We start from the raw sequence: 23906 nt of genomic DNA on the forward strand, positions 1-23906 counted from the left end.
GAATTGTATTGACAAGCTCCAGAACATACAATTCTAATCCCCACAAATCCACGGAACACATGAAAGGGGGCAAAATTCACTACTCCAAGTACATAATTTTCATAACCAGGCCTTACACAGGGCTTGGGGAATTGAATTCTGCAAAGGTGAGTGATCTCTGTCAGGAGCAATCTTGATTGTATTCCAGGTCAGGGGTGAGTCTATGGATGATGCAGCTTAGTCAAATCTCCAGACACAGTAGTGTTGTAACTGCTGCACCACGTGCTCAAAGTTCTGAAGTCCTCCTCCTAGACCTTAACAGCATCTTTCTGCATCAACCTGTTTCCATTCAATACAACTCTGTGAAATACACAGTGTATGATATTCTGTTCACTCCCTGCCCTTCCAAGGACCTGGCAAAAGCAGCAGTAACGCTTCAATAGAGCAGTAAAATCCAATTCAAGACATTATATAGCAAGCATTTGACAGACACACTTTAACTGAAATCTTAGAAATCCCCATGACTGTTATTAAGTCACAGAACACACAAAGCCTGATCCTTGTTACATCCCCTGTTCTCTATCAAGTTTAGCCAGTTCCATGTTTTGGTGATTGGTGAAAATATAGCAACTTAATTTGTGCTCAAAATTGCTTGTGTTTAAGATCATTTGCTTTAGTTAATGGCTCAGCAAAACTTAGGACTATTTCCGTAAAGAATAAATCAAATCAAAGTTTACTGACAGGTGAGATTCTAGCCTGTGCATCAAGGGATTTGGTACCTTGTCGTTTGAAGACTCCTCTGTAATCAGAGATTCCTCATCCATAAAGAGACCAGATTCAGTCCGTTGCTCTTCTTGTTTCTGCTGATTATTTAACTCTATCTGATTTCCCCGGCATAAGCAGCTGTTCAGCAGGTCCACATAGAGGTCAATAAGGTGAGGACCAAAAGTTTTACTAAGCTGTGAAAATACAGACACCTCAGAAGTCGAGAAAAAAGAAGGATGGGAACAGAAGGATAATTATCCAACATGAACAGAAATCAACTAAGAACTTCCCAGATTACAGCCTTTTTCGGGGGAAGGAAATCACTCCTCCCTGTAAAAACATGATTCTAAGAAAAGTCTCAGGTTGTCAAATAAATATTTAATAGACTTTCATCTATACTTTGACTTCAGCTCTAACACAGACTAGTGAATTTCACCCTCTGGAAAGGCTTCTAATGGAGCTCCAGGACCTGAATTAAATCTGGAGTATACATGTACTTTGCACAGATCAGTAAGGTAACCCATGCAAAGCAAATCCAAAACTCCTCAACAATTAGAAGGACAGATATTTGTTTACAAATTACATACAAGTTTGTCTGGTGCTGTACAGCCTCAGTGAGGGCTGAATACACAAAAAAGCTGTAGAACTGAGTCCTTAAGTTTTAATAGCCAAGTAAAATTTGTACTTTCTGCATTAATGTAAAACAAATTAACCCAAATATCATCACAATACTGCTCTTACATTGCCAAAGTTCTCCACTGTGGATTTCAGGTATAGCAACACATGCTTTACTCCTAACAAAAGCTGTTCAGGCGGGAGCTGGGAAGCCAAGTCTCTCAATTTTGTTTGGATATCATCTTCCAGTAAGGTATTGCTTCCTCTCTCATAGGCTTCTCTTAGCAAAGTTGTAAATACAGAATCCAGGGCCACAGCGGGTTCTTTGCATACCCCTTTGGGTTTTTTAAACTATTTGAAATTGAAAAAAATTAAGAGAAAAACAAAAATGAAAATTAATCAAAAGTTTCTCCAGTTCCCTTGGTTTTGAAATGAGCTCTGTGCTGAAACTGGGACTGAAGATTCAGAAGCACATGTGTACAGTCCTGCTATCACAGAGCTATTCAAAAGTGTTCCATAGGGAATCTGCACATTGTTACTGCTGGGTTAACATAAATACAGCACCTAGCACAGCTGGTCCATACATTCCCAACCCACACCTAGGTGAACTCCAGCCACCATAAACTGGCTTCTTGGGCCACATCACACATTATGCTACACTGTGCCTGATGAGGAGCTGTAGTCTGGGTGACTGGGTACATTCTTTTAAGCCCTGGCTTCACTTCCCAACCACAACAAAGACCTTTTGCATTGTTAGAGAAAAGCCCTTGAGCAAATTTGTGTCTCAGTGTGATTAAGAAGCAATACAGAATTTGCTTAATGTAAATGCACTTTCTGATAGAAATGTAGCCTTTATACACTGTGAGGTAATACTGGCTCAAGCATTCAAATGACTTCAGGTATTCCGTACCACAGGTTCCTGAGATTGCTGGGGTATCCAGAGTTTATAATATTGGTTAAATCGGTAGAGCTGAGGATACTTAGAAACTTTCAGGGACTGCAGATCTTTATCATAGAGCTGGAACATCAAGCAGAGGGCAAGGGGTTCTCTCTGAGAGTGCAGGAGGTCAGTAAAAACAGCAACAAGATACTCTACGATGTGTGCTCCTAAAAAGCAAAATAAAAAATTAAACTTCTGTTGACAGAGGTAATCTCCATGAGCACAGACACTAGGGCAACCCTCTTTCCTTAAGACCTGGGCAACAGGCTAAATAGCACCATTTAGAAAAGCACTGAATAGGATTAAAAGGTGATTGTGATAAACTAGACAAGTGTTTCTGATCCTGAGGTATCTTGAAAAAATCCCCCATACAGTACTCCTTGTTGAATTAAATAATAACTCACTTCAAGATAACTGCTCAGGTTGGCCTGTTTCCTTCCAGACAAGCATAAAACTAACTCCGTCTTCACTGTGTTGTGCTAAACTTGTCTGTATTTTGATGGATAAGGATCCCAGCCAAGCACCACCTAAGAGAATTGATTTGTAGGGGGGTGGGGTGAGGGGGTGGGGGTGGGAAACAGCCAGGTTTAGCACACACTGGTTAAATATGGAGGATATTCTTCCAGAACTGTGACTTTCAGTTTCATCCCATGTGCTACACAACAGCCAAGTATACACAGGACTTAGGGAGGCGCTGTGGGGTTGACAAATCCTGCTGAGGTCAATTGGTGCCCCTGTGACTCCTCACTCCATCAATCCTTTTGTCGAGGAGGTGGTAGAACTCTTCAACATTCACCCCTGGAGCTCCGTCTCCGAAGAAATTTTCTTTGGAAAAAAGCATCCTTTCATTCAACAGTCCAGTCCCCTCTCCCCTGCTGACTGATCTCAGTGGAAGAGCTGCCTACAGCCATTGAAACTACCTTCCTCTTGTGATCTGCATACTCTGTGCTTAAAATACTCTGTTATTAAAGCACAGCTGTTTCCAGGCCAAGACTGTCAATGCAGGAACAGTGCCGGCATTGCTCCTCAGTCCCCTCTATACTACACTCAGAGCTGGGGCTCATTTCCCTCCTCCACTTCCCTGCATCTCACAAGAGAAACGTGGTCTCTCTTTTTCTAACCTGGGCAAGTTTGTTTTCCCACAGTAGGGGCTCCCTAGAGTCAAACAACAGTTTATGGAATGCCTGCATTTCCAGTGATTTTCCCTACTCAAGAAGCCAAAAGCAAGCTTCTTTAGGGTCAGGGAAAAAAGGCTAGAAGCATCTCATAAGCTTTAATGCTTTTCTTGAGCAGGGAACACCATCTATCTGCACCTCCTTCTGCTTGCAATGAAGGTAAAATGTCCTGAGGAGATCATTGGGTAAAAATGATCCCAATTCCATTCCACCATCATAGACAATACATAGGGAAAAAAAAAGTCTGTACCTGTTCCATTTTCAGTCTGAAGCAACAACATATTCCTGGCTTCTAATGCTGCAGGGACAACAGCACTGAATGGAAATGTTTGGATAATCATATCTTCATTTAAAGTGAACCCAATTTCTTCATCTAAGTCATCATTGCCCTCAACAAGGACATCCACCATATCCAGAACATCTATTAAGTGAAGAAAAAAAAATGTAAGCAGAAGATTCAGACTAAATAGGAAACAACAGAGGCAGAATAAAGCACTAAAGAAATAAAAGGCAGCTTCTGAATTCCCAAAGCAGAAAAAAGGGTAAGAGACACATTTGTCTAGCAATGCCATGGTAAATGCAATTGTAAAAATCACTGTCTCTTATTATGTGCTTAACTTTACTTTTTGCCTTTCAACACTGCTGTCCAGCTGACAGAAGTAAGGGAAGGGAAGAAGTGCATCACCTACTGCTATCATGACTGTATTAGGTAAGGACTATCAGAGCATAACAGCAACAGGAAATGTGTATGGGGGGGGAATGTATGAAGGAAGCAGCCACTTCCCTATTAAAAGAACATCCTGAGCAGTCCTTGAAGAGTTTCTCAGCTCTACATGGCCAGGGAACCAAATCTTGGTCATGAAAGAGTCAGACATCTTTAACATATGAAGAAGATGAAATTTATTCTGTGGCTGGCATTATATCTCTGCAATACAGTCAACTCAAGGGAACTGATCCACCTGGTACTTAAACTGCCCAATTATCTTACATTTATGTACTGTAAAATCCTACATATTGACTGTTTAGCAGAAGAGCTATGGTAAGTTAGCGCATAGTAAGTTGTCCAAGTGTCCACACCTGCATAATTTTTGAATTTGTCTGCAGTAATGCTGTGACTCCAGAAAGCAGGAGCAGCAAAAATCTAGCTGGGTGCCTGGCAGTAAAACAGTTCTCTGGGCACCCCACCCCTTTCCTCCTGGATGAACAGATATGAGCAGTCCCAGAGAAAAGAATTATAATTGTTTTCATTTTAGTTAGAAAATGCTGCTGCAGGAGCCTGAAGAGGTTTAAAATACCATTCAAACAGTGTAACTGCATCAGCAATTACTTCTGGAGGTAAAACAGTAACTTTGCAATTCAGACTTCTGCTTCCAATACTAAATACAACTGGAGGGATCAATCCTGTAGGTCCTTACTTAAGCAGGATTTCTACAGTTATCAGTCTTCAGTTTGCAGATCAGGGCTAGAAAATTTAGCACAAAATCTTGGAATTCTCTGCTGTTAAGAAAACTGACACATACCATCAATGTGAGAGATGGGGATGCTGACGTTATCAGAATCTTGTTTGAGCATATTAACTTGGAGCATACTTGCTTCCTGAACAAGGTCTGCTGCTTTATCTGTATACGGGTAGGGGTTGGTCACCAGTTTCAATAGGATCTGTTAAAAAAGGTTGCAAAAGAAACGTAAGTACACAGGCTATTATGCCTACAGGAACCACATCTTGTTAAGAAAGACCATGTGCTAAAAGCGGTTGGAAGCTGGGAAAGTTTTAGGACAATTTCTATATAGTTCTGCGAGAATCTGCCTATGGTTACTGCTGCTGTATATGGGACACTGGGTCAAATGAATTGAGAAATGTCCACTACAATTTCGTACCCAAAGTGCTACCACATACTGAGTCCCTGAGGAAACTGCAATGAAAAGGAAGCACTGGGCATTCAACATCCTTAAGAGTAAACAGGAAATGTCAAGTTTTCTTGTAAAAGATTATCATTTACTTAGGTCTGATAATTTTGGCAGGTCTGATGATTATTGCCAGGCACCTACTCCACCCTTTTATCAACAATGCTGTAGTAACAAATTGTATTTCTGGATTTAATTTTCCTACAAATCATTTACTGTCCTCCCACCCAAAACAAGAAAGATGCCAGCTCGGTATAAAGAATTACAAACATTGCTTTTCTCAGAATTCGTCTACCGATATTTGACAGGTTTCTCAACAATAGCAACAAAATCATTAGTTTCCATTACTTCTATTCTTGGCATTGTTTATCCAGCTAATTTGAACAGTTGTTACCCTTTCCAAAAACTGAATCACTGCCTCCTTTTTGTCTTCTTTTGTATTATCCAAGTGTTCCAGCCAAACTGAAAGTTCCTTCCACGTGTACTCAAACACTCCGCTGTCACGTAAAACCTGTCCAGAAAGCCAAAGGCGGGATAAAAAACCCAAAACGACTAATACAAAACCCCAAAAAAGCACAGACCTTTTAGTATAGCAATTTCATGTTTTCTTCTTGGAAAGAAAAGAATAGGTTGATGAAAAATATTTGTCATTTTCTTCTCACTCCTCAGTTCAAGAGGCCTTATTCCCACTCACTAGGACCACTCAAACTGCATAACAAAGGGTAAAAACAAATGCATTTTTCAAAACAAAATCTCCCATGACTGTATAAACTGGCCTCACTGTGACAAGGACCAAGGCCTTGTATCTTCATTATGGCTGTTTTCTTACTGTGCTCTCAGCAAAATCAACAGTTGAGGCACGACTCTGTCACAGCTGACAAATGAAACCCAGAGCTCTGCCAGACATGCACAAGCACTGTAGGAATAGGGCAAGAAGCAGTCCTGGGGCAGATAAAGGAGGGCATTACAAATGACCACAGCAAGAGGCAAAACATAGCTTACTCTCTCACAACTGGGAAAATCAGATGAGAGCAACTTCTGCTCCTGTCTTCTCAGAGCCTCTCTTCCTCTCACCCGCTGTCTGCTGCACAAATTCAGTACACCTCCACTTGGTTCTTGCCCTCACACTGACCGTGTGTATGGGATGGATCCCATGTGTACTCCATTCAAGTATGCTGCAAACACCTATTCATCGGACCGGGCAGAGCACAAGGCCATCTCACATGAACATGCATTCCATGCATTTGGAATACAAGACTTCTATAAGCACTTGAGACATAGGAATCAAGCACATGCTGGGGCCATATGCACCAGACCTAGAAGCCAGAGTGCTACCTGTAATGCTGCCCACTGCAGCAGCCCCTCTGCTGCTTCACCGCTCAAGGCCTGTGGTGCAGTGATACAAAAGAGGGGAAGCAACAGCACAGAGCCACAGCCAGGGCCAGTCCATCTTAGAATCATAGACCATGCTGTCCAGAGAAGCTATGGCTGCCCCATCCCTGGCAATGCTCAAGGCCAGGTTGGACGGGGCTTGAAGCAACCTGGTCTAGTGGAAGGTGTCCCTGCCCATGGCAGGGGGATTGGAATTAGGTGAGCTTTAAGATCCCTTCCAATCCAAACCCTTCTGTGATCCTATGAAGTCCTTGTGTTGTCAGTCAGCAAAAACTCTACTGAGGTCAAAGTTGCCCGGACACAAAGCATCCATTCCCTTCACCTTAGTAAATCTTACAATATCAGGGGAGCAAGCTATAATGCTTTAAGAGGGTTGTACATCTTTATACCATTACAGCAACTAAAAAAAAGGCAACATACCCTTAAGAGGAGACTGTAGGGAGGCTTCTGAAAACTTCTGATGTAATATAAAGGAAAACCATTGCTAAATTAAATCTAAACCAGGCTACTTGCCCTTAGAAGAGTTGAGCAGATGGGTAAACAGTCAAATAAATGAACAGTGAGTCATGACAACAGCAAAGTCCAGAGAAAAGTGTAGGCATACTCATAGATGCTGTGGGTGGTGAGGTAGACACAATTTTACCACATTCAAGTATCAGTCCTTAACATATTTAGAAATTTTTGCCCACTTTCATGCTCTCTAAATTCAGCTCCTTATCTCAGGTGCCAGAATTAGGAACTTGGTGACCCTATGTTCTGTCTGTAAAATTAAAAAGGAGGAGGAGGGAGAAGAAGGAGGAGAAGCTGTCTGAAGGACAATCCAGATGACAGGCGATTTGAACTGCACAATGGTAGAACTGTCTGCCCCTCCCTCTCAACAAGAGCAGAAACCTTCACCAGCTTCCTAACTCTGGCACCTACACTAAATGACTGTAGTTACGTGGGATGAATCTGTGCTTTTGTTTCTACACATACACACACAAAAAAAGGAAGCTATCACAGCTCTTTTGCTCTACATTTACTCTGTGTACACCACCAGCAGCTACGAAAAGAACACTGCTGCTTACAATAATTTGACAAGACAATTCATTTAAAGAAAGGGGAAACAAAAAAAAAAGAAAAAAGATTAATTTTTAAATAATTAACTATTTTTGGCAGTCTCGAAGTAAAAATACACTTGCAGCTCTCATGAAAACAGGCAGGAACAGAATGTGAAATCCAAAAACATGCCTTCCAATTATATGGCACTGTGTTGAAAAATAAGCAAAACACACTCATTAACATCTATTCTTAGCAGCCTTTCTGCTGACACGACTGCCCTAACTCCACTGCTCCTGTGTTCTCTTCAGAGAAAATGAAATGCACTGAATCTAAAAGAGGAAACAAGAATGAGTCAGGCAGCCCACATCTCCACTCAGCAAAAGAATCTAAATACACTAGGAAAACTGTACTGGGTAGCTTTTGATTGAGGTATTAGTTACTGTGAGACAAAGTTAGCCTGACTTTAACCCCTTGCAGGGATCAAGGCCAACTAACACCTAATTCAATTACGCTAACTTTAGTTTAGTGCCTTGAACATTACAATTGCACCCTGTGATTGAAGCTAAACACAGAAGTTAAGTGCATAAAGCTGTATACAAACTTATATGCCACTATTACCATGGAACACTGCTCAAGAAGCCCTGTTCAGGGCTTAGAAGATAAAAATAAAAATAAAATAAATCACCTCTTCTTGATCCACATCAAGACCTTTGCAGGCACAAAACTATGGTGATTTATTACAGTACCACAATTAATTCAGCCTAGCGGGTGGGCAAACATTAAAGACATCTTCCTTACTATTCTGTCAACTGTTGCAGCAAATTAAGTCGACCGCATTTACTTCCATACAATAATTATTTAACAGGTAGTTATTTGACAACAAATTCCAAGGACAGTCATCCAAATATGACGCTATTGGCTACACAACTATACACAGTAAGGGTATATGCTTTAAGAAAAAAATGCACAATTCTGAAATTTCAGACCAATGGGATATAGTGAATATCCTGGTACTGCAGATCAAACACTTACCTTGACAATCAGTTTTTTGGTTGAAATTTTCAGATGAGACTGGTTACTTGTAACAAACATTTTCATCAGCAAATAGAATACTGATTTTTCACCAGATACATTCTCTGTCTCAGAGACATCCTAAAAGAAAAATACATTAAAATTTCCCTGGCACAGCAACACTGTACAGGATTACGTTGCACTGAAGCAGGTACATAATACATTATTTTATAGTCTTGCCCAAATATACTAAGGCCAGAAATGAATGGGATCATTTATACTACTTTGCATTCAGTGAGTCACAAAAATCAGCACAATTGGTTTTTGGGAAGTGGAAGAAGAGACGAGTAACAGAAACACCAACTAATACAAGGGCCCAAAATACAAGAGCCCAAGATAAAGCCACCTTCCTCCCTCTGTTATTTCCAGGAATTCAGATTTCCTACAAGTACTGTCTGAACAAGAAATGTAGTAATTTAAAAGACTGACCCCTAAAGAAAAGGAAAACAATACAAGTCACAGGGATGCTGAACACTACCAGAACATCAAGTGACAATCCTTCTGCCATCTCTCCTGCTTTTCTCACTGGCTCGTATTTGATGTCTAACAACCATTACCCTCTGTGATATTGTCAGATTTGGTTTTTCTCTTTTCAGTTAAAACCTCTCTCTACTCAAAGGGCAAAACAACAAGAAAATACTGTAGCTTCTTTGCCCATTTCCAGGTTTTTCTTTGCTTGCTCTTACCTCTCCTCATTTTTTCATTATCGCGAACTGGAGGGGACAGAAAATATCCTAAAAGGCAGGGTCACAGTCACAATACCCATGGGGGTTTCTTGCTTCCCCCCAGAGCTAGGCCCACTTCTTTCTCTAGACATAAAAATCAGGCCCTCTACAGCATTCTTTTTTTACAAGGCTGCAGTAAAGAGGAGAGCAGGGGCCCTGAAGGCTTCCAGTAATTACGGAGAGGAGGGACAGTCTTAACAAATGTCAAAACCCAGCCATCCCAGGGTGGGATGGCTCCTCTCAGCAGCTCATTTCCTCGGAGTGAAATCTCGGGCTTCCCACACGACTGGAAACCAGCAAATTCTCACTCATGCCCCTATCCAGACAAGAAGAGCTGAAGGAACCTTGTCCAGCCCTCATCAGGGAGGCAAAAATTTCTGTCCTTGCAGAAAAACTTTTAATCTCAGGAAGGATTCTTCACTAGTACTAAGACTATAACTCCTGCTGGTTTTACAAAAGGGTCATACTGCCGCAGAAGCCGGGCTTTGTCAGGCAGCAAGTTCATCACATTCAGGACCACTGCGAAGCGCTCCTCCAGCTCACCGGGCTCGGGCATGGGCAGCTTGAGAGGTACGCTATGCGCCCTGAACTCCGTCTGCTGCGAGCCCATGCTCCCATGCGTTGCCCATGGCGGCGGCAGCCCCTCCGCTCTACCTCCGTGCTCCGCGCCGCGGAGCCAGGTGGGCTCCGCGCCCCGCGGTCGCCCTCTAGCACCGACGGCAGAACGCCGCGCCGCCGCCCGTCATGGCTCGCCAACCTCCTAAAGCAACTGGACTAGGACCAGTTTACACCTAGGCAGTGCCAGATGTAAAGATTTGAGGACAGTATGCCAAAGAAACATAAACCTGCTGTGACGTCTCTTACCTGTACTCTGAACCACGCAAATTTATTTGCAGGAAGTTCCAAAGCCACTTTCAGTATATGGTGCTGCAGCACAGGAGGAACCTCCTCTCGGAGGCCCTTTTCAGTGACGATACCTAAGGTTTGAAAGCAATACAATGAACTTTATTTTGGTATATCTTCCTGAGATCTTAGGAACATTAATCATTTAGGGCTTCAAACCACCACTATGAGGTAAGCTGGCAATCCACAAATTTTCACACCACGAGATCCTCAAACACACTATGACTGTTCGGCCAAACTAAGCCTGGAATCCAGCCCTCAGAGTGGTAACACCTGCCCCTTGCACAAGCCATCACTAGTGCAATGGAATACAAAATCTATTCTATCAGCTGTGTCCCACAGGATGTAAAGAGGATGGATAAACTGGAAACCAAAATACAGAATTTATGTCAGTAACAAATCTTAATGCTTATACTATTAGAATATTTGCTACAGGCAGTCGAACTTTACCTTGTGTCTCTCCCTTCATCACTTCTATCATTTGCTCACAAAAACTGCTATGGCGTACCCTCAGAATTATTCTCCTTAGAGGTCACAAGGCTGTGCTGTGCTCCAGTGTGCTCCAAAAACTGACTTGCCCAGACTTTAGCTGCAGTTCAGTTACATACAGAGATCAGCTATATAAAGCTTTGGTGTCAGTGTGCTTTCCATAGTCTGTGTACTATCTTGGGGTCCACATTACCACATTAGAGAGAACAGTAAATTTTTCAAAGTCACTACAAAGTCTAGCCAACAGTAAAACCGAACAATAAAACTGTACCAGCTGTTTAAACAACATATTGTTACAAGGTGGAAAAACATTCTGCCTTTGGAGTGCACGTTTTAATCAAGGTGAGGGGAAGGAACAACAGAACTCTCAAACTAGCATCTGAGAGAACAAGGTTGCATGATTAATTCATACCATCATTTTCTACCATATGTTCTTTCATGAAAATTAATATCCAGGCTCACTTTATTACATTTGTTTGAGAATGACACTTTATTTTCCAGCCTGTTCAACTTGATTATTTAATACTGTAACAAAACATAACCTCCAGGAGATTTGTGCTTCATAAAAAGGTGTCCTGCTTTTTGTCCATTTTGAAAAAAGCAGAACAATGCAAGAAATAATGGGATAAACAGGGTATATGATTTGATAAGTCACCAAGTATACAAACCAATTAAATATGCTTTGACAGAGGGAGGAAAAACCATACACATACGTCAGATGATTTAGAGGGAGGGGAGTTGTTTAAAGACCCTTTTTCCCTGACGGACTTTAATCAAGGCATTCACATAACTGCTATCCTTACACATCCCAGATGTGCCTAAACTACAGATAGTTGCTTTAGCTGGGTGGCCTACAAGCTCTGGTGGCACTCAGACAGCAGTGATGCCCAAACAACATTTTGCTGTCTTCTCCAGTCTCAATTTTAAACAGCTGTATTTATTGTACTATAAGCAGTATTGTAGGATCTTGCCCACAGCCCACAGTTTATGGCTCATCATCTTTGCTGCATTAAGGTACAGGTACAGAACATCTCTATTTATTTCTGCTGCATGAAGAGAAATACTCTCTGTGAACATTACATCAGAAATAAAAATAAAACAATTTTGCTAAAGTGCTTCCTCACATAGATTTTCCATGGGAGATAACACCATATACAATAACGTTCTTCTTCTCACAAACTACCAAACCATGATAAAATAATTTAAAACACAGCAAATGGAAAAAAAACTTGAATGTTAAAAGACTTTCAGAGGAGACTGGTGAATTGGCACATGCTTCTCCCCCACCTCAAACTTTCTGTGACCTATTCTGTTAAAAAAAAACCAACCAAACATCTGTATCATTGTGGCAAATAAGAGTCTGGAAATAGCTTTCTTATGTTAGGATTGTTGGCATCGGTCTAGGAGAATTACACACCTATATCTCATTAAGAGTTGGACATACATCTTTCTCAGAAACATTAGAATCAAAACCACATAAAGACCAAATATTTGCAAGAATACAACATACAAAGAGGAAAACGGTAGCACAACCTCCACTTACAACGAGTGTATCAGAGCAGCTATGGAATTTAGGAGAGCATAGTGCCAGAGAACTGCAGAAATAGCAACAATAAATGTCAACACAATGAGGAAACTATAATTGGTTACTTCTAGAAACCACTTTTTTCTCTATGTACACAGAAAAGCAAACATTCTTTTCTCCTGTGGACTTTGTAAATAGCCAGAGAAAATAATGAAGGTAACAGAAATACCCATCACATACCTTTTAGCAGCTTGCTAAAATCAAAGTTGCTCCGTGCTACCAAGTGGGGCACAACCTTCTGATAAAGGCATATGACCTGAAGCAACGCAGCTTTCAGAAACAGTGTCTCGGCATCATCTGAACCTAAACGAAGTGTTTACCTAATTAGTTTATCCTTCCTTCATACCAAAAAAGCAGTGTAGCACCTACATTACCCAATAGGAAAATTACTCATGTATTTCCAGCTGACTTCTTATGAAATTATGAGTTATCTTCCTCACTAACAAGAAGAAATGGAAAAAACCCCAACCAAACAGAGAATCCCCAGTTTCCCTCCCCAGCATTTCTGCATGAATACTTTTAAAACTAAATCAGCTTATTCAGTGCTTAAGTTGGCAACTGTCATTTCTAATTTGATTTTAAAGACAATCTCAATATTTTAACACTCACTGTAAGAATCCAATCAGTCTCACTGCTCTTTAAGGCTGGACAAGAGGGGAAAAAAGGGGAGGGAAGGATATGTTTACATTGCTGGCTGCCAGGGACACTATTTTTACCTAATGCCAGGTAGGTTTGACTGGAGAAGTGCAGGAGCCAATACGCTAATTTGTTAGTAATTTATTACTTCAGTTAAAGGTTATTTTCTTTCCCTTCCCTCTTTCAAAATAATACTTTCTCAATGTGACCTTTTGGCAAGAGGATGACAAGTATGAGAGAAACATCAACCCCAGTTAAGGCAGCTGTTTACTTCTTAGGAAAAGCTATCTCAGCAGTTAAATATTCTTTGAGTTTATAATGTGAGGATGCATAAAAGCTCCTTGTTATCCAGTCACTAATGAAAGGAAGCAAAATAAATGAAGGGCAGCCAAAACTTTTTTAACACCTACTTTTTTCCTGTTAACTGGATCTCCTTCAGGGAGCTATGAAGAACTGGATGGATGACATGCATAAACTTTGCCTTTGTTTGCTGAGTCTGAGCTCCATTTAAAAAAAAGAATTACCTAGTGGCCTCAGTGCAAATAAAGCTGTAAAACTGAGCTGAGAGTAATAGTACAGTATTATCACCCTAGTATACAAAGAAACTACAGCTACAGTACTTTAGAGATTAGCTGCTCCACTGGTTTCACCAGGCAGTCCCCCAGTGAAGAGCCCTGGAGTGTCAGTGTTGACAACTCTTTTGCTGCCCAAAGCTACACATAGGAGGACATACACTGAAAAACTCTCTGCTCCAGGAAGTCTCACTGTGGAACATGCCCTGTGAAGGAAATGAAACTGGCTGTAGATTTCTCTTCAGTCTATAAGCAAAACATTGCAGGCTGCTAGCCAAGCTACAGAGAGTACCAAAACTTCCAGCTCCCTGCAATGGGACTATGAAAACAAGTCCTTCAGGAGGGACACTGGTTTTGAAAGGAAAACTGAAGCACTCACTCCAGCCCTCCCTCTCTCTCCTCCAACACTCGCATGTTTCTACTCCTGTGCTACACCAACACAAACCTTAGTGCAGCCACAGGAACTACTTGAAAAAAACAAAAAAAAAATTAAAATCCCTAAAAAAACTATTTTTCAGGCATATCAGCTTCCCTGCCTGTTGAATTGTGTGGCTGCAAAGTACTCCTACTAGGATAGGAAGGTCTGAGACAGCAGTTAAAATCAACATGGGGAATTACACAGCCCTGCATCTGAGAAGGAACAACCCCACTTGCCAGTTACATGCTGGGGGCCATCCAGTTGGAAAGCAGCTTGACAGGAAAGGACCTGGGGGTCCTGGTGGACACCAGATTGAACATGAGCCAGCAATGCACCCTTGTAGCAACGAGGGTGAACTGTACTCTGGGCTGCATTATGCAAACCATTGCCAGTAGGTGGAGGGAGGTGATCCACTGCTCAGTGCCGATGAGGCCACGCATAGAGTGCTGTGTCCAGTTCTGGGCTCCCCAGTACAAGACAGACATGGATATGCTGGAGAGAGCCCAGTGAAGGGCCACAAGAAATTATGAAGGCACTCATCTTTCCTAAAAGGAAGGGCTTGGAGAGATGGGATTGTTCCACCTGGAGAAGAAAAGTCTCAGGGGGATCTTATCAATGTACGTAAACGCCTGAAGGGAAGGTGCAATGAGGACACAGCCAGGATCTCTTCAGTGGTGCCCAGTGGCAGGACCAGAGGCAATGGGCACAAACTGAAACATGGGAGGTTCATTCTGAACATCAGGTAACACTTTTTTGCTGCAAGGGCAACCAAGCACTGGCACAGGTTGCACAGAGAGGTTGTGGAATCTCTGTCCTTGAAGATACTCAAAAGCTGTCTGGACACAGTGCTGGGCAACCAGGTTTAAGCAGGAGGGTTGGACAAAGTGCTCTTCAGAGGTTCCTTCCACCATCAACCCTTCTGTGATTCTGTGACAGCAGAAAGTAAAACTGCTTTAACCTCTTATTAGCAATGGCAGCCTATTTGTCAAACTGTGTTCTTAGGCAATTCTGACATTGGTCAGAATTAAACTGTCCAAAGAACCAAAAAATGCAAAGATGAATATTAAATGTACAAGTGACATATGCATTCTGCTGCAGATAACAACCTTACATAGAATAAGAATTTCACAACTGTCACTCACATACATGTAAGAAGGGGTAACTCCACCTGCTTTGCCTACCATGCTGTTCAGCAACTTCTGCTGTCTCAGTCACTGCCTTCACAGTGGGGGCATCACCTTCCCTTTTCTCCTCTTGGCCACTGTGGTGCTCTCTCCCTTGCTTCAGAAAGGACTGCCAGACAGCCACTAGATTATTCATGTCTGGTAAAACCTAAAAGCAAAAAGAGTAAATTGTGACAGCTCCTCTGTGTGAGACAAAGCTACTGTGATTAAAAATATACACAACCAGTCAACATGAGGATTTGCTGCTCTTCACCAAGACCTTGTATGCAATCAGAAAAAGACATGAAATCAAGTAATGTACTTTCACTTCTGCAGAACATAAGTACGAGAAAGACTATTTTATTGAAGAAGTTTCCTGTGAAAAATTTATGTTTGGTTCTTCATCCTCATGGTGTACTTTCAATTCAAATGCTATCTTGTTTAGTAACTTCTAAGTGAGCTCTGCTGGCTACAATTTACTTCAGCCAGGAGATTTTGCTGTCAGCCTGCTTTGGAATTTGTTTGCAGTACAATAGCTGTCAATGTTACAAATCTGTCTTACAACAGACTTCTACTTGCATTTCCATCAGCCAGCTGTGTTAGGAAATGCTGACTACTACCACATCAGTTATTAACACCTTTAACCCGTAGCCTTCCCCTCCCCTGCCCAAAGAAACTATCTCCTGGCTGTCAGACCACAACCATTTGGGCAGAAAGTGCAGAGGAGTAGTTAGTTATCTGCTGCAAAGCAACTCATGTTAGACCCCAGTTTTCTTTTTACTTTGTACCTTGCTGACGGCTTCTCTGTACAGCTGTACAAATTCCTGCATCACTGATAGTGTGTAGATTTCTGACTTTTGCCAAGTTTCCTCATTCAAACAGTACTCAATATTCTTCAAGGCTCTTCTCAGAATCATTGATACAAGTGACAGTATGCTGTGCTTCACTACTGTGCTGGATAACTAAAATAAAGAAGTTGAATTAATAACCCTTCAGTGCTTCCTCTTATGCTTTGCACATAATCTGTACTCTACATATATATGTTAAAATTTGTTAACAAATTAATTATATCCTAAACCTTAACTTGCAGAAAAGAATCTGTAGTTTTTAAGATTCCAAGCTAAAACCACTAGTGAGCATTGGCAGAATTGGTACTTGTGAATGGCTCCCAGAAGCAGTATCAATGGGCTTTAGTTCATTTTCCAGTGCTTTCCCAAGCCAGATTTATGCTGGGACAGACAACATAAAAAATATGTAATTAACCAACTTAAGAAACTTCTTGGATGATTACACACAAATCAAACAGTATTAAATGGGACAGAAAAATATTATAGACCGAATTATTATAGACTGCTCTTACATTTAGTCCTTGGGTGAACATTATTTTATTGCACACTGCAGGGACTGTTGTTACCATCACCATAGAAAGCAACCTGGGAAGAGGAATAAACTCTGAAGTCTTAAAAGAACTGGAGATCTCTGGTTGAGCCTCATAGATCTGAAATAAAAACAATTTAATCAACATCCACATAGCCCTGGAGACAACAGCTTCTTCTGGGGAGCATTTTATAGAAGGGTTTTGACTTGTCAAAAGTAATGACAGCACTAAATGCCAATTCCTACGCAGAATTGCTACAGAGCGCCCCCCAGACACCTGTTCATAAATGGAACAGCAGTATGTGACCTGCACCCCTGCTAAAGGCCACCCCTTTTCAACAGACTACACATCCTAGTTGCCTATTTTAAGCTAAACAAAGAGGAAGAGAAACACTCAGAAAGGATAAAAGTTGTTCCAAGCTGAGCTTGTGTTGCTACATTTCAAAAAATATATCATTGTGATGTTTTTCACTGCTTCCTATGCCAATTCCTTCTTTCCCAGTTTAGTTAAATTTTTATAGAGCCCCCTGGCTTGTGCACAGCTTTTTACTAAATGACCTCCTAACTTACTTTATGTCTACACCTGTTAAAGCAGCTGTGGCTCTGAGCCATGGTTCATTTTCTTCAGCACCCACAGAAAACAGGATGCCATTTCCTCCACTCCATTTACCATCTTTGACATTTAACAGCATCCTGCTGCTTCTTTCCTAACATATGTACAGTAATTGACAGTGTTACATCAGAACTATTAAGTCCTTCCTGTTTAGCTCACTTAAACCTCAGCCACCTAACTTTCCCACTGCTGGACTGTTTTGTTTTTAAAATCACTGTTTATGAAATCTTGTGCCTGTCTGCTTTCTAGTGATTTTAATAAACTCTGCAGCACTGTGCCTTTACATTCAATGAACCCAAGACATGTTCAGACATGCGAGTTTCCTCTGATATAGAACAGCTGCTTCTGAACATAACCAAAAAAAAATCGACTTCCTGATCCTCAGATTAATTCCCCTGAAATCAATGAAATCTTGTTCTTTGTCAGTAGGAAGACCTTGGCTAAATTTACAATTCAGAGTTAGTTTATACCTAAAATGGCCACATCACAGGCTGGCCAGGCTCTGTAGTACTAAATTGTATCAAATTTTACATACGAATGGCATTATAATATCTGCAATAAAAGCTATCAAAGGCAAGCTTACTAATCTACTACCAAGTTCCTTGGCTTGGTAACTTTTCTGTAGGTCAGGACTGTTTGACTTTATCCACCTTTCCTGTTACAATTTTGTGTAATTCTGCACTACTGTTTAATAAAAAATACTTCAGGTTTTGGAAGGATAAGAAAAAACTAAAACAGTATTGGAACTGGGTATTTCTGTAGAGAGGTGGTATGCATCATTCATACTCATACCTTTCTGAGTAACTTCATATTGTCCATCCAAGTAGACTTCAGTCTAGGAACAAAGGAATACCGGGTCTCCTTAAAGTATCTATTCAATAAATCCGGGCATACTTTAAGAATATTCACCATGAGATCCGCAACCAGTTCATCTTCTGTTGCAGTTTTTAAACCAAGCAGGAAGTGCAGAAGCACCACATTTCCTCCCCTGTTGAAGACAAAAAAGTACTTTAGAAAACAAATCCTTACGTTTTACATGTGATAACCCTGCAACTCCGCCAACTGTAGCTGGGGTAAATTCAAGGCAAGACCTCTCACACTGCTGGCAAAATTTCTACATTTATACTCAGAAAATAAGAGCTGAATTTACCACCAGGTTTCCTGCATGACAAATAGTAATTACTTTGAATTAAAACCACAGAAATATTCTAAACAAACGTCACAAAGCTAAAAATGTAGAATTAAAATTCAATATTTAACTTGGAAGGTTTTTTCTGTGGTTTTTCAGTTCTTTTTTTCCCTTTTTTTTAAGCTTTCTCCTATATGTCCCTAAACAAAGTGAGAATTTCATAAATACCTGATAAATACCAATTAAAATTTTGCTCAAAGCAAGAAGCAACCTGCTGTCACACAACTCAGTATCAGTACCTTCTTTGCCCAGCTAACGTGAAGCATAGTCTCAATTATTTCCTCTACCAGTCATAATCTTAATGCACACATATTTCAACTAGTTGTCAAATGGATAAGGTAGGGCAAAGGGGTGCTTCCAGATTAGGTGTTGCAGGCCAAATTCTGGCACTACTGAAATCCATGTCAGCATTTTGCTTAAATCTGGGATAAGACATGTCTGACTCTACAAAATGCAAATTAGACTAGTTTTTTAACCACCATCTGGTGAACACTGCAGCTTTGATGCTTTATTGTCACATCAAAAAAATCTATGGTCCAAAATCACACCTCACAAGAATAGACTTTGTATCTAGTTATACAGGTGGACAGCTCAGAGAAACACAACCATTGGCTAAGCCCCTACAAATAGGGCAGCCCACTCTCCAGTACACTGAGGTACAAGGAGATCCAATAGTTTGATCTTAGGAAGTTAAAAACAAAAAACCTCAATGTATCTCTTTTGTCTGCCATAGAAGAGAGATGGAAGCAGAATTCAATAAAGTTACTTGCAAAGGCCTGGAAAGGCAAACAAGATAATTAGTGAGGTCCGTCTTGTTCCTAGGAAAATGTTCACATACAATCTCAGCTGTCCAGTGACTTACTTGCCAGAAGTTCCAAGACTTGGATCATAGAAAGTTATGCCATGTTTCAGAGAGCAGCAAAGGTCCATCAAAAAATTATGAACAAGCTCCCGTACCATCATCTTTCCCGCCTCTTCAGAACCTTGAGTCACCTAGAAAAATCAGAAAGGAGTAAAAAAGGCATACGATTTTTGATAGCACAGAAAAAAATCTTACAACAATTTCACTCTAAATTTTATGAGGCTCCTTTTAAAGAAATGCTAAAAGAGTTTAGCTTTTGTTCAGATTAACAACAGAAGTTTCAGTTTCTGTATTAAACACAGTCAAATCTGTCTACTGTTTTGCACTGTGCTTCCCCATGCCTTAGATATTCCCCCAGTAAAGGGGAGGAAAGAGATACAGGATTAAGAAAAATAAAAAAGCAAAACTGTAAACTATTTATAAGAAGATGACAAAACATCTGCACTATTAACACATCCCCACCAGCAGCAACCTTGATTCTTGCCTCATCTATGACTTTAGGAGTGTGATTTCACAGACTAGCAGAATCAGGAAGAGCTCAACCCTCAGAAACCCTGACAACCTCTCAAACAGTGTAAGCTGAAAAGTCTGGCAACCATCTTGGGAATTTAGCTCTCATAGCAGATCACTGTGCAGGATGGAAATAAGATATGTGATAAGAACATTGCTCCTGATATATTCTCCTATAGAGATACAAATGTGTCCAGGAAATGGAATACAGTACTCACACCTAAGACCCCTTGGTCCCTGGTTAACAGATTTGCACCGCAGTTCCGGCATCAGGGAGGGGAAACAAACTCTCCTCCTCAAGCGGTGAGAAGCAGCAGAAAGTGAGCAGCTCTTTTTAAGTAGCCTCACCAGATCCCTCTTCTTGAGCTCATCAAGGTTAGAATAACTGGTAACTATTACTAACTGTGGGCTGCAAGAAGGGGGAAAATCAAAAAAAGGCAGGACAATGACCAGAAATTACAAAGAATTAAGTTACCAGACCTTTAAATCGCCAGGGCTGACATCAGTAATCCCATTCCACCGGTAAAGTGAAGCAATGTGAATCAACACTTCTGCAGTAAAAAAGCGCACCTTCTGTGTTTTGGTGATAGTTTTATTTTGAACCACCTGAAAACAATGGGGAAAAACAAAAAAAAACCAAACAATTCTATTTATTTCAAGTTATCACAAAATATTGGCAAACTAGCAATACACTTCATTCTTCTACTATATACATAGCTCACTCTCCTCATTACAGCAGACAAATGTTCTGCCTGTCCTGCTAACACTTCTCCCATATGTTCCTACTCCCATCTTGATATGGTTGAAGCCATAGGACTTTACACCAACTTCTGCAAATACTGTACATGCTGGACAGGTCAGACTAAAGAACACAGAATGCATTTAGAGTAGCACAGCCACAGGCTAGGAGCATGGAAAGCTGCTGGGAGAAATAGTAGAACCTGCTATAAATGAAGTTTAAATGAAAGGGAAAACACAGTGGAAGAAGTTCTCAAAAGTTATTCTACTGTGTTTTCCTGTCTGCATTTTTAGTAATTCTCATTTTCCTTGCTAAACTGAAGAAGTCATACCCTATGTTAGGTTTCATCAATAACGTAACAGTACATGATGTATAATTCCCATGTGGGAAAAGCTTCATGTAGAAAAGGTAATTTCAAAGAGGTTTATCTTACATTTAAATGCTAGCTTTTTTTTTCTTCTTCTTCCAAGGTTATTGCAACAGAGAAAAGAAAGAATATTTCTGGCTTTAAATTGTCAGTTGTGAAAACCCTGAGTATGAGACAGGCTCTTATGGTTACCTTCTAAATTTGCAACTTTTTTTATTTCATTCTCTCAATTGGTCACAAAACAGTTAGTGCAGCATTGCTACAGTTATTCAAAACAGATCCAACAATCATAGATACAGGAAATAAAAACATTTTTAAAAATACTTTTATAGAAATAAATCTCTGGTGTGGTTGCTGTACCCACAGCAGCAACAAGCTAGTGAATCACAGTGAAAGAGGCATAGCCATGCTTAGAAGCTAAGGAACAACAGAGCACAGGAAAAGCAATTGAGATCAAACCAACTCTCACACCCTTCAGCAATTCCTGCTTCCAAGTCTAATGTTTCAACCCTACTATATCACAAGGTTATGTCTGTCTGCTGTGAGAGAATTAGCAAAGACAACTTCAAAAGCAAGCAGCCTTACCTCTTCAACAGCACATTCTGGTAGCAGGTGGAATGTACCCTTGCTTTTTCACAAAAACTTCTCTGATCTTGGGAAGACAATTTTATTATAAATCTTCCCTCTTCCACTACCCCTTCAAGAAATACCTTTGACCAAATTTATCTCATGCAGCAGAAAGCTTGCCATCCTATCAGTAAACAAGACCAGCTAACCAGGGCCACAGGATGTGGTTTCAACAGAGCTCTGCCAAGACTGGCCGTGGAATGGCAGCATACACTCTTCAACTCCAACCAGACAACTCCTAGAAACCTTCTTCATGTCACAGTTCCCATATTAAAACCACACAATATCCTTTTTCTCCTGGAAAGAAGACTGTTATATCATTTCTTAGCTCTGAGCTAACAAACCTATTCATATCTAGCTGATCTCCCTTTTTTGGCCTGAGACACATTAATTGAAGGACAAAACCTTAATTCTACTGGAAGGGCCAAAAAGACTCCAGATCTTCTGACCTTCAGGCTTGGCACTGATGCAATTGCGACCCATGAAACAATCAGAATCTGCTGGACACCACACACTAAAGATGAGCTGAAATTAGCATCCAAGTACAAGCTATTGCAATTACTTCCTTTAAAAGATGGCAGCAGAAAAGCATAATAGGCTTCAGTCCTGAAACAGTAATACAGCCATAACATCAACCTCCAACAAACATTATCAGTAATGGACACACTGACAAACTTGAAGCAGCAGCAGCACAGTGCCAGCATCTTAAAGAGCTGTGCAATTTATGAGAAATTACTGCAAAACTGTTTCCAGCAGCTAAGAAAATGGAAAACAAGAGACAACACAATTTCAAGGGCATATCATACCTTAGTTCTTAGTGTAGAAAGTAGAAGATTGACAGTAGAAACTTTGTCCTCCTTTATTTCAGAGCGAAGAATATCTGGTATGAAATCTAAGAAGACATTTCAAATGTTAAACTGAAGAAGTGAAAGTTATTTTCATCCTAAAACACTTCAGGGAATTCATATCCATTTCTCTTCAATGTCATATTATTTACCTTGCTGTTATATTTAAGGATGAACCAAAAGGCTGCAGTCAGAGTTAAGAAGGATGATGTGTCTGCAACTACAGTGATGAACAAGTAATGCTGCCAAACCTATTCTCATAATAACTAGCTAATTTGCCAACTTGGTTATTAACACTTATTGCAACAACATCTGTCAACTTCAAATGTACTTTGGGCACCAATGTACTATGGAGTAGTTAAATCTGAGTAAATGCCTATCCATTCCATTGAAGGACTCACAACTGTTTCACCAAGTGATTCTCTAATGTTTAGAGGTTACACCTCCAACCACATACATCATCTTTTGGTTCACCTGTGCATCCCAAAGTTAGAGAACTTCAGTTTATAAAGACCTGCAGTATCTTAGAGGGGAATAAAAGCCAGCTGTGCTAACTGCGTCTAGGTGTGCACTGCCACCTTCCGTTCTTTAAAGAGCTGAACAACTGTGAGCAATCAAATGAAATCAGCAGCCCCCAGGGTAGGGCAAATGGCAGAAGTAACTATGGTCTGTTCTCATTCCCTCACTTTAGAAGAAACAAACTGCTGACAGCTAATTACTTTTTCTTTTAAGAGTATTTCTAGATCCCCCCTGAATTCTTTCACAACCTTACCAAGGGTCACAATTCACAACTTGAGAACCATCAGCGGTAGATTTCAAATTACTAAAGTCAATAGAAGTTTTACGTTATCTTCAGCTCATAAGGGATTGAGTATTAACCAAGCGTATGTAAGATTCAGCTTTCTGCATCCTCTTCTTTCTCAGTTCAGTTTGAGCATATTCTCTATGAAATATGGCTCTAACATACTCTTGTAATGCCTCAATAAAGGATGCAAAGGACATTACATTGGTCTTTCAATTCATTGATAAAAAAGTGGTCTAATGGAGTACGTAAGAGTTGTCCTGCATGAGGACAGAAAGGAAACTGAAGTACACACAGACTTTAACACTTTAAAAAAAAAACCCTTTTAACGTATCCACTGTTACTATGCTATGAGCAAGGCTGGAGGCCATGAAGGGAGTTTTTTCTGCTTACTGACTCTATGGCCTCCAAGTTACATTACATTTACCCTTTTACATCTCTGTCACCAAAGGCTTTTTATTTTTACAAAGTTTTTTCAGACAGCAAACATTATTCTCAAGCAGAAGAGGAACTCACTAAAATACTGAAGAAGTTTAAAGTTTTTCAAGTAGTAAGATTAAAAATACGTATTTTGTATCTTACCAATGCTGTTTAGCTTGTT

The 23906-nt window shown here is 40.5% G+C and overlaps 1 protein-coding gene across 1 annotated transcript in view; it reads right to left on the bottom strand.

Moving 5' to 3' along the window:
• URB1 (URB1 ribosome biogenesis homolog) overlaps positions 1-23906 on the bottom strand; it is a gene marked incomplete at its 5' end in the record, with an annotated part of 53811 nt that overhangs the window by 24328 nt on the left and 5577 nt on the right. The window contains 16 exons of the mRNA XM_080613084.1: positions 759-938; positions 1486-1710; positions 2270-2466; positions 3725-3895; positions 4995-5133; positions 5774-5890; positions 8845-8964; positions 10473-10585; positions 12766-12888; positions 15393-15543; positions 16163-16336; positions 16735-16872; positions 18157-18352; positions 19416-19546; positions 20406-20531; positions 22465-22550. Of these exons, the coding sequence (XP_080469210.1) occupies positions 759-938; positions 1486-1710; positions 2270-2466; positions 3725-3895; positions 4995-5133; positions 5774-5890; positions 8845-8964; positions 10473-10585; positions 12766-12888; positions 15393-15543; positions 16163-16336; positions 16735-16872; positions 18157-18352; positions 19416-19546; positions 20406-20531; positions 22465-22550 (2387 nt within the window). The remainder of the gene's footprint in view (positions 1-758; positions 939-1485; positions 1711-2269; positions 2467-3724; positions 3896-4994; positions 5134-5773; positions 5891-8844; positions 8965-10472; positions 10586-12765; positions 12889-15392; positions 15544-16162; positions 16337-16734; positions 16873-18156; positions 18353-19415; positions 19547-20405; positions 20532-22464; positions 22551-23906) is intronic.

Source organism: Psittacula echo, assembly GCF_963264785.1.
Source record: "Psittacula echo genome assembly, chromosome: 3".
In the NCBI taxonomy this organism is placed as follows: domain Eukaryota; kingdom Metazoa; phylum Chordata; class Aves; order Psittaciformes; family Psittacidae; genus Psittacula; species Psittacula echo.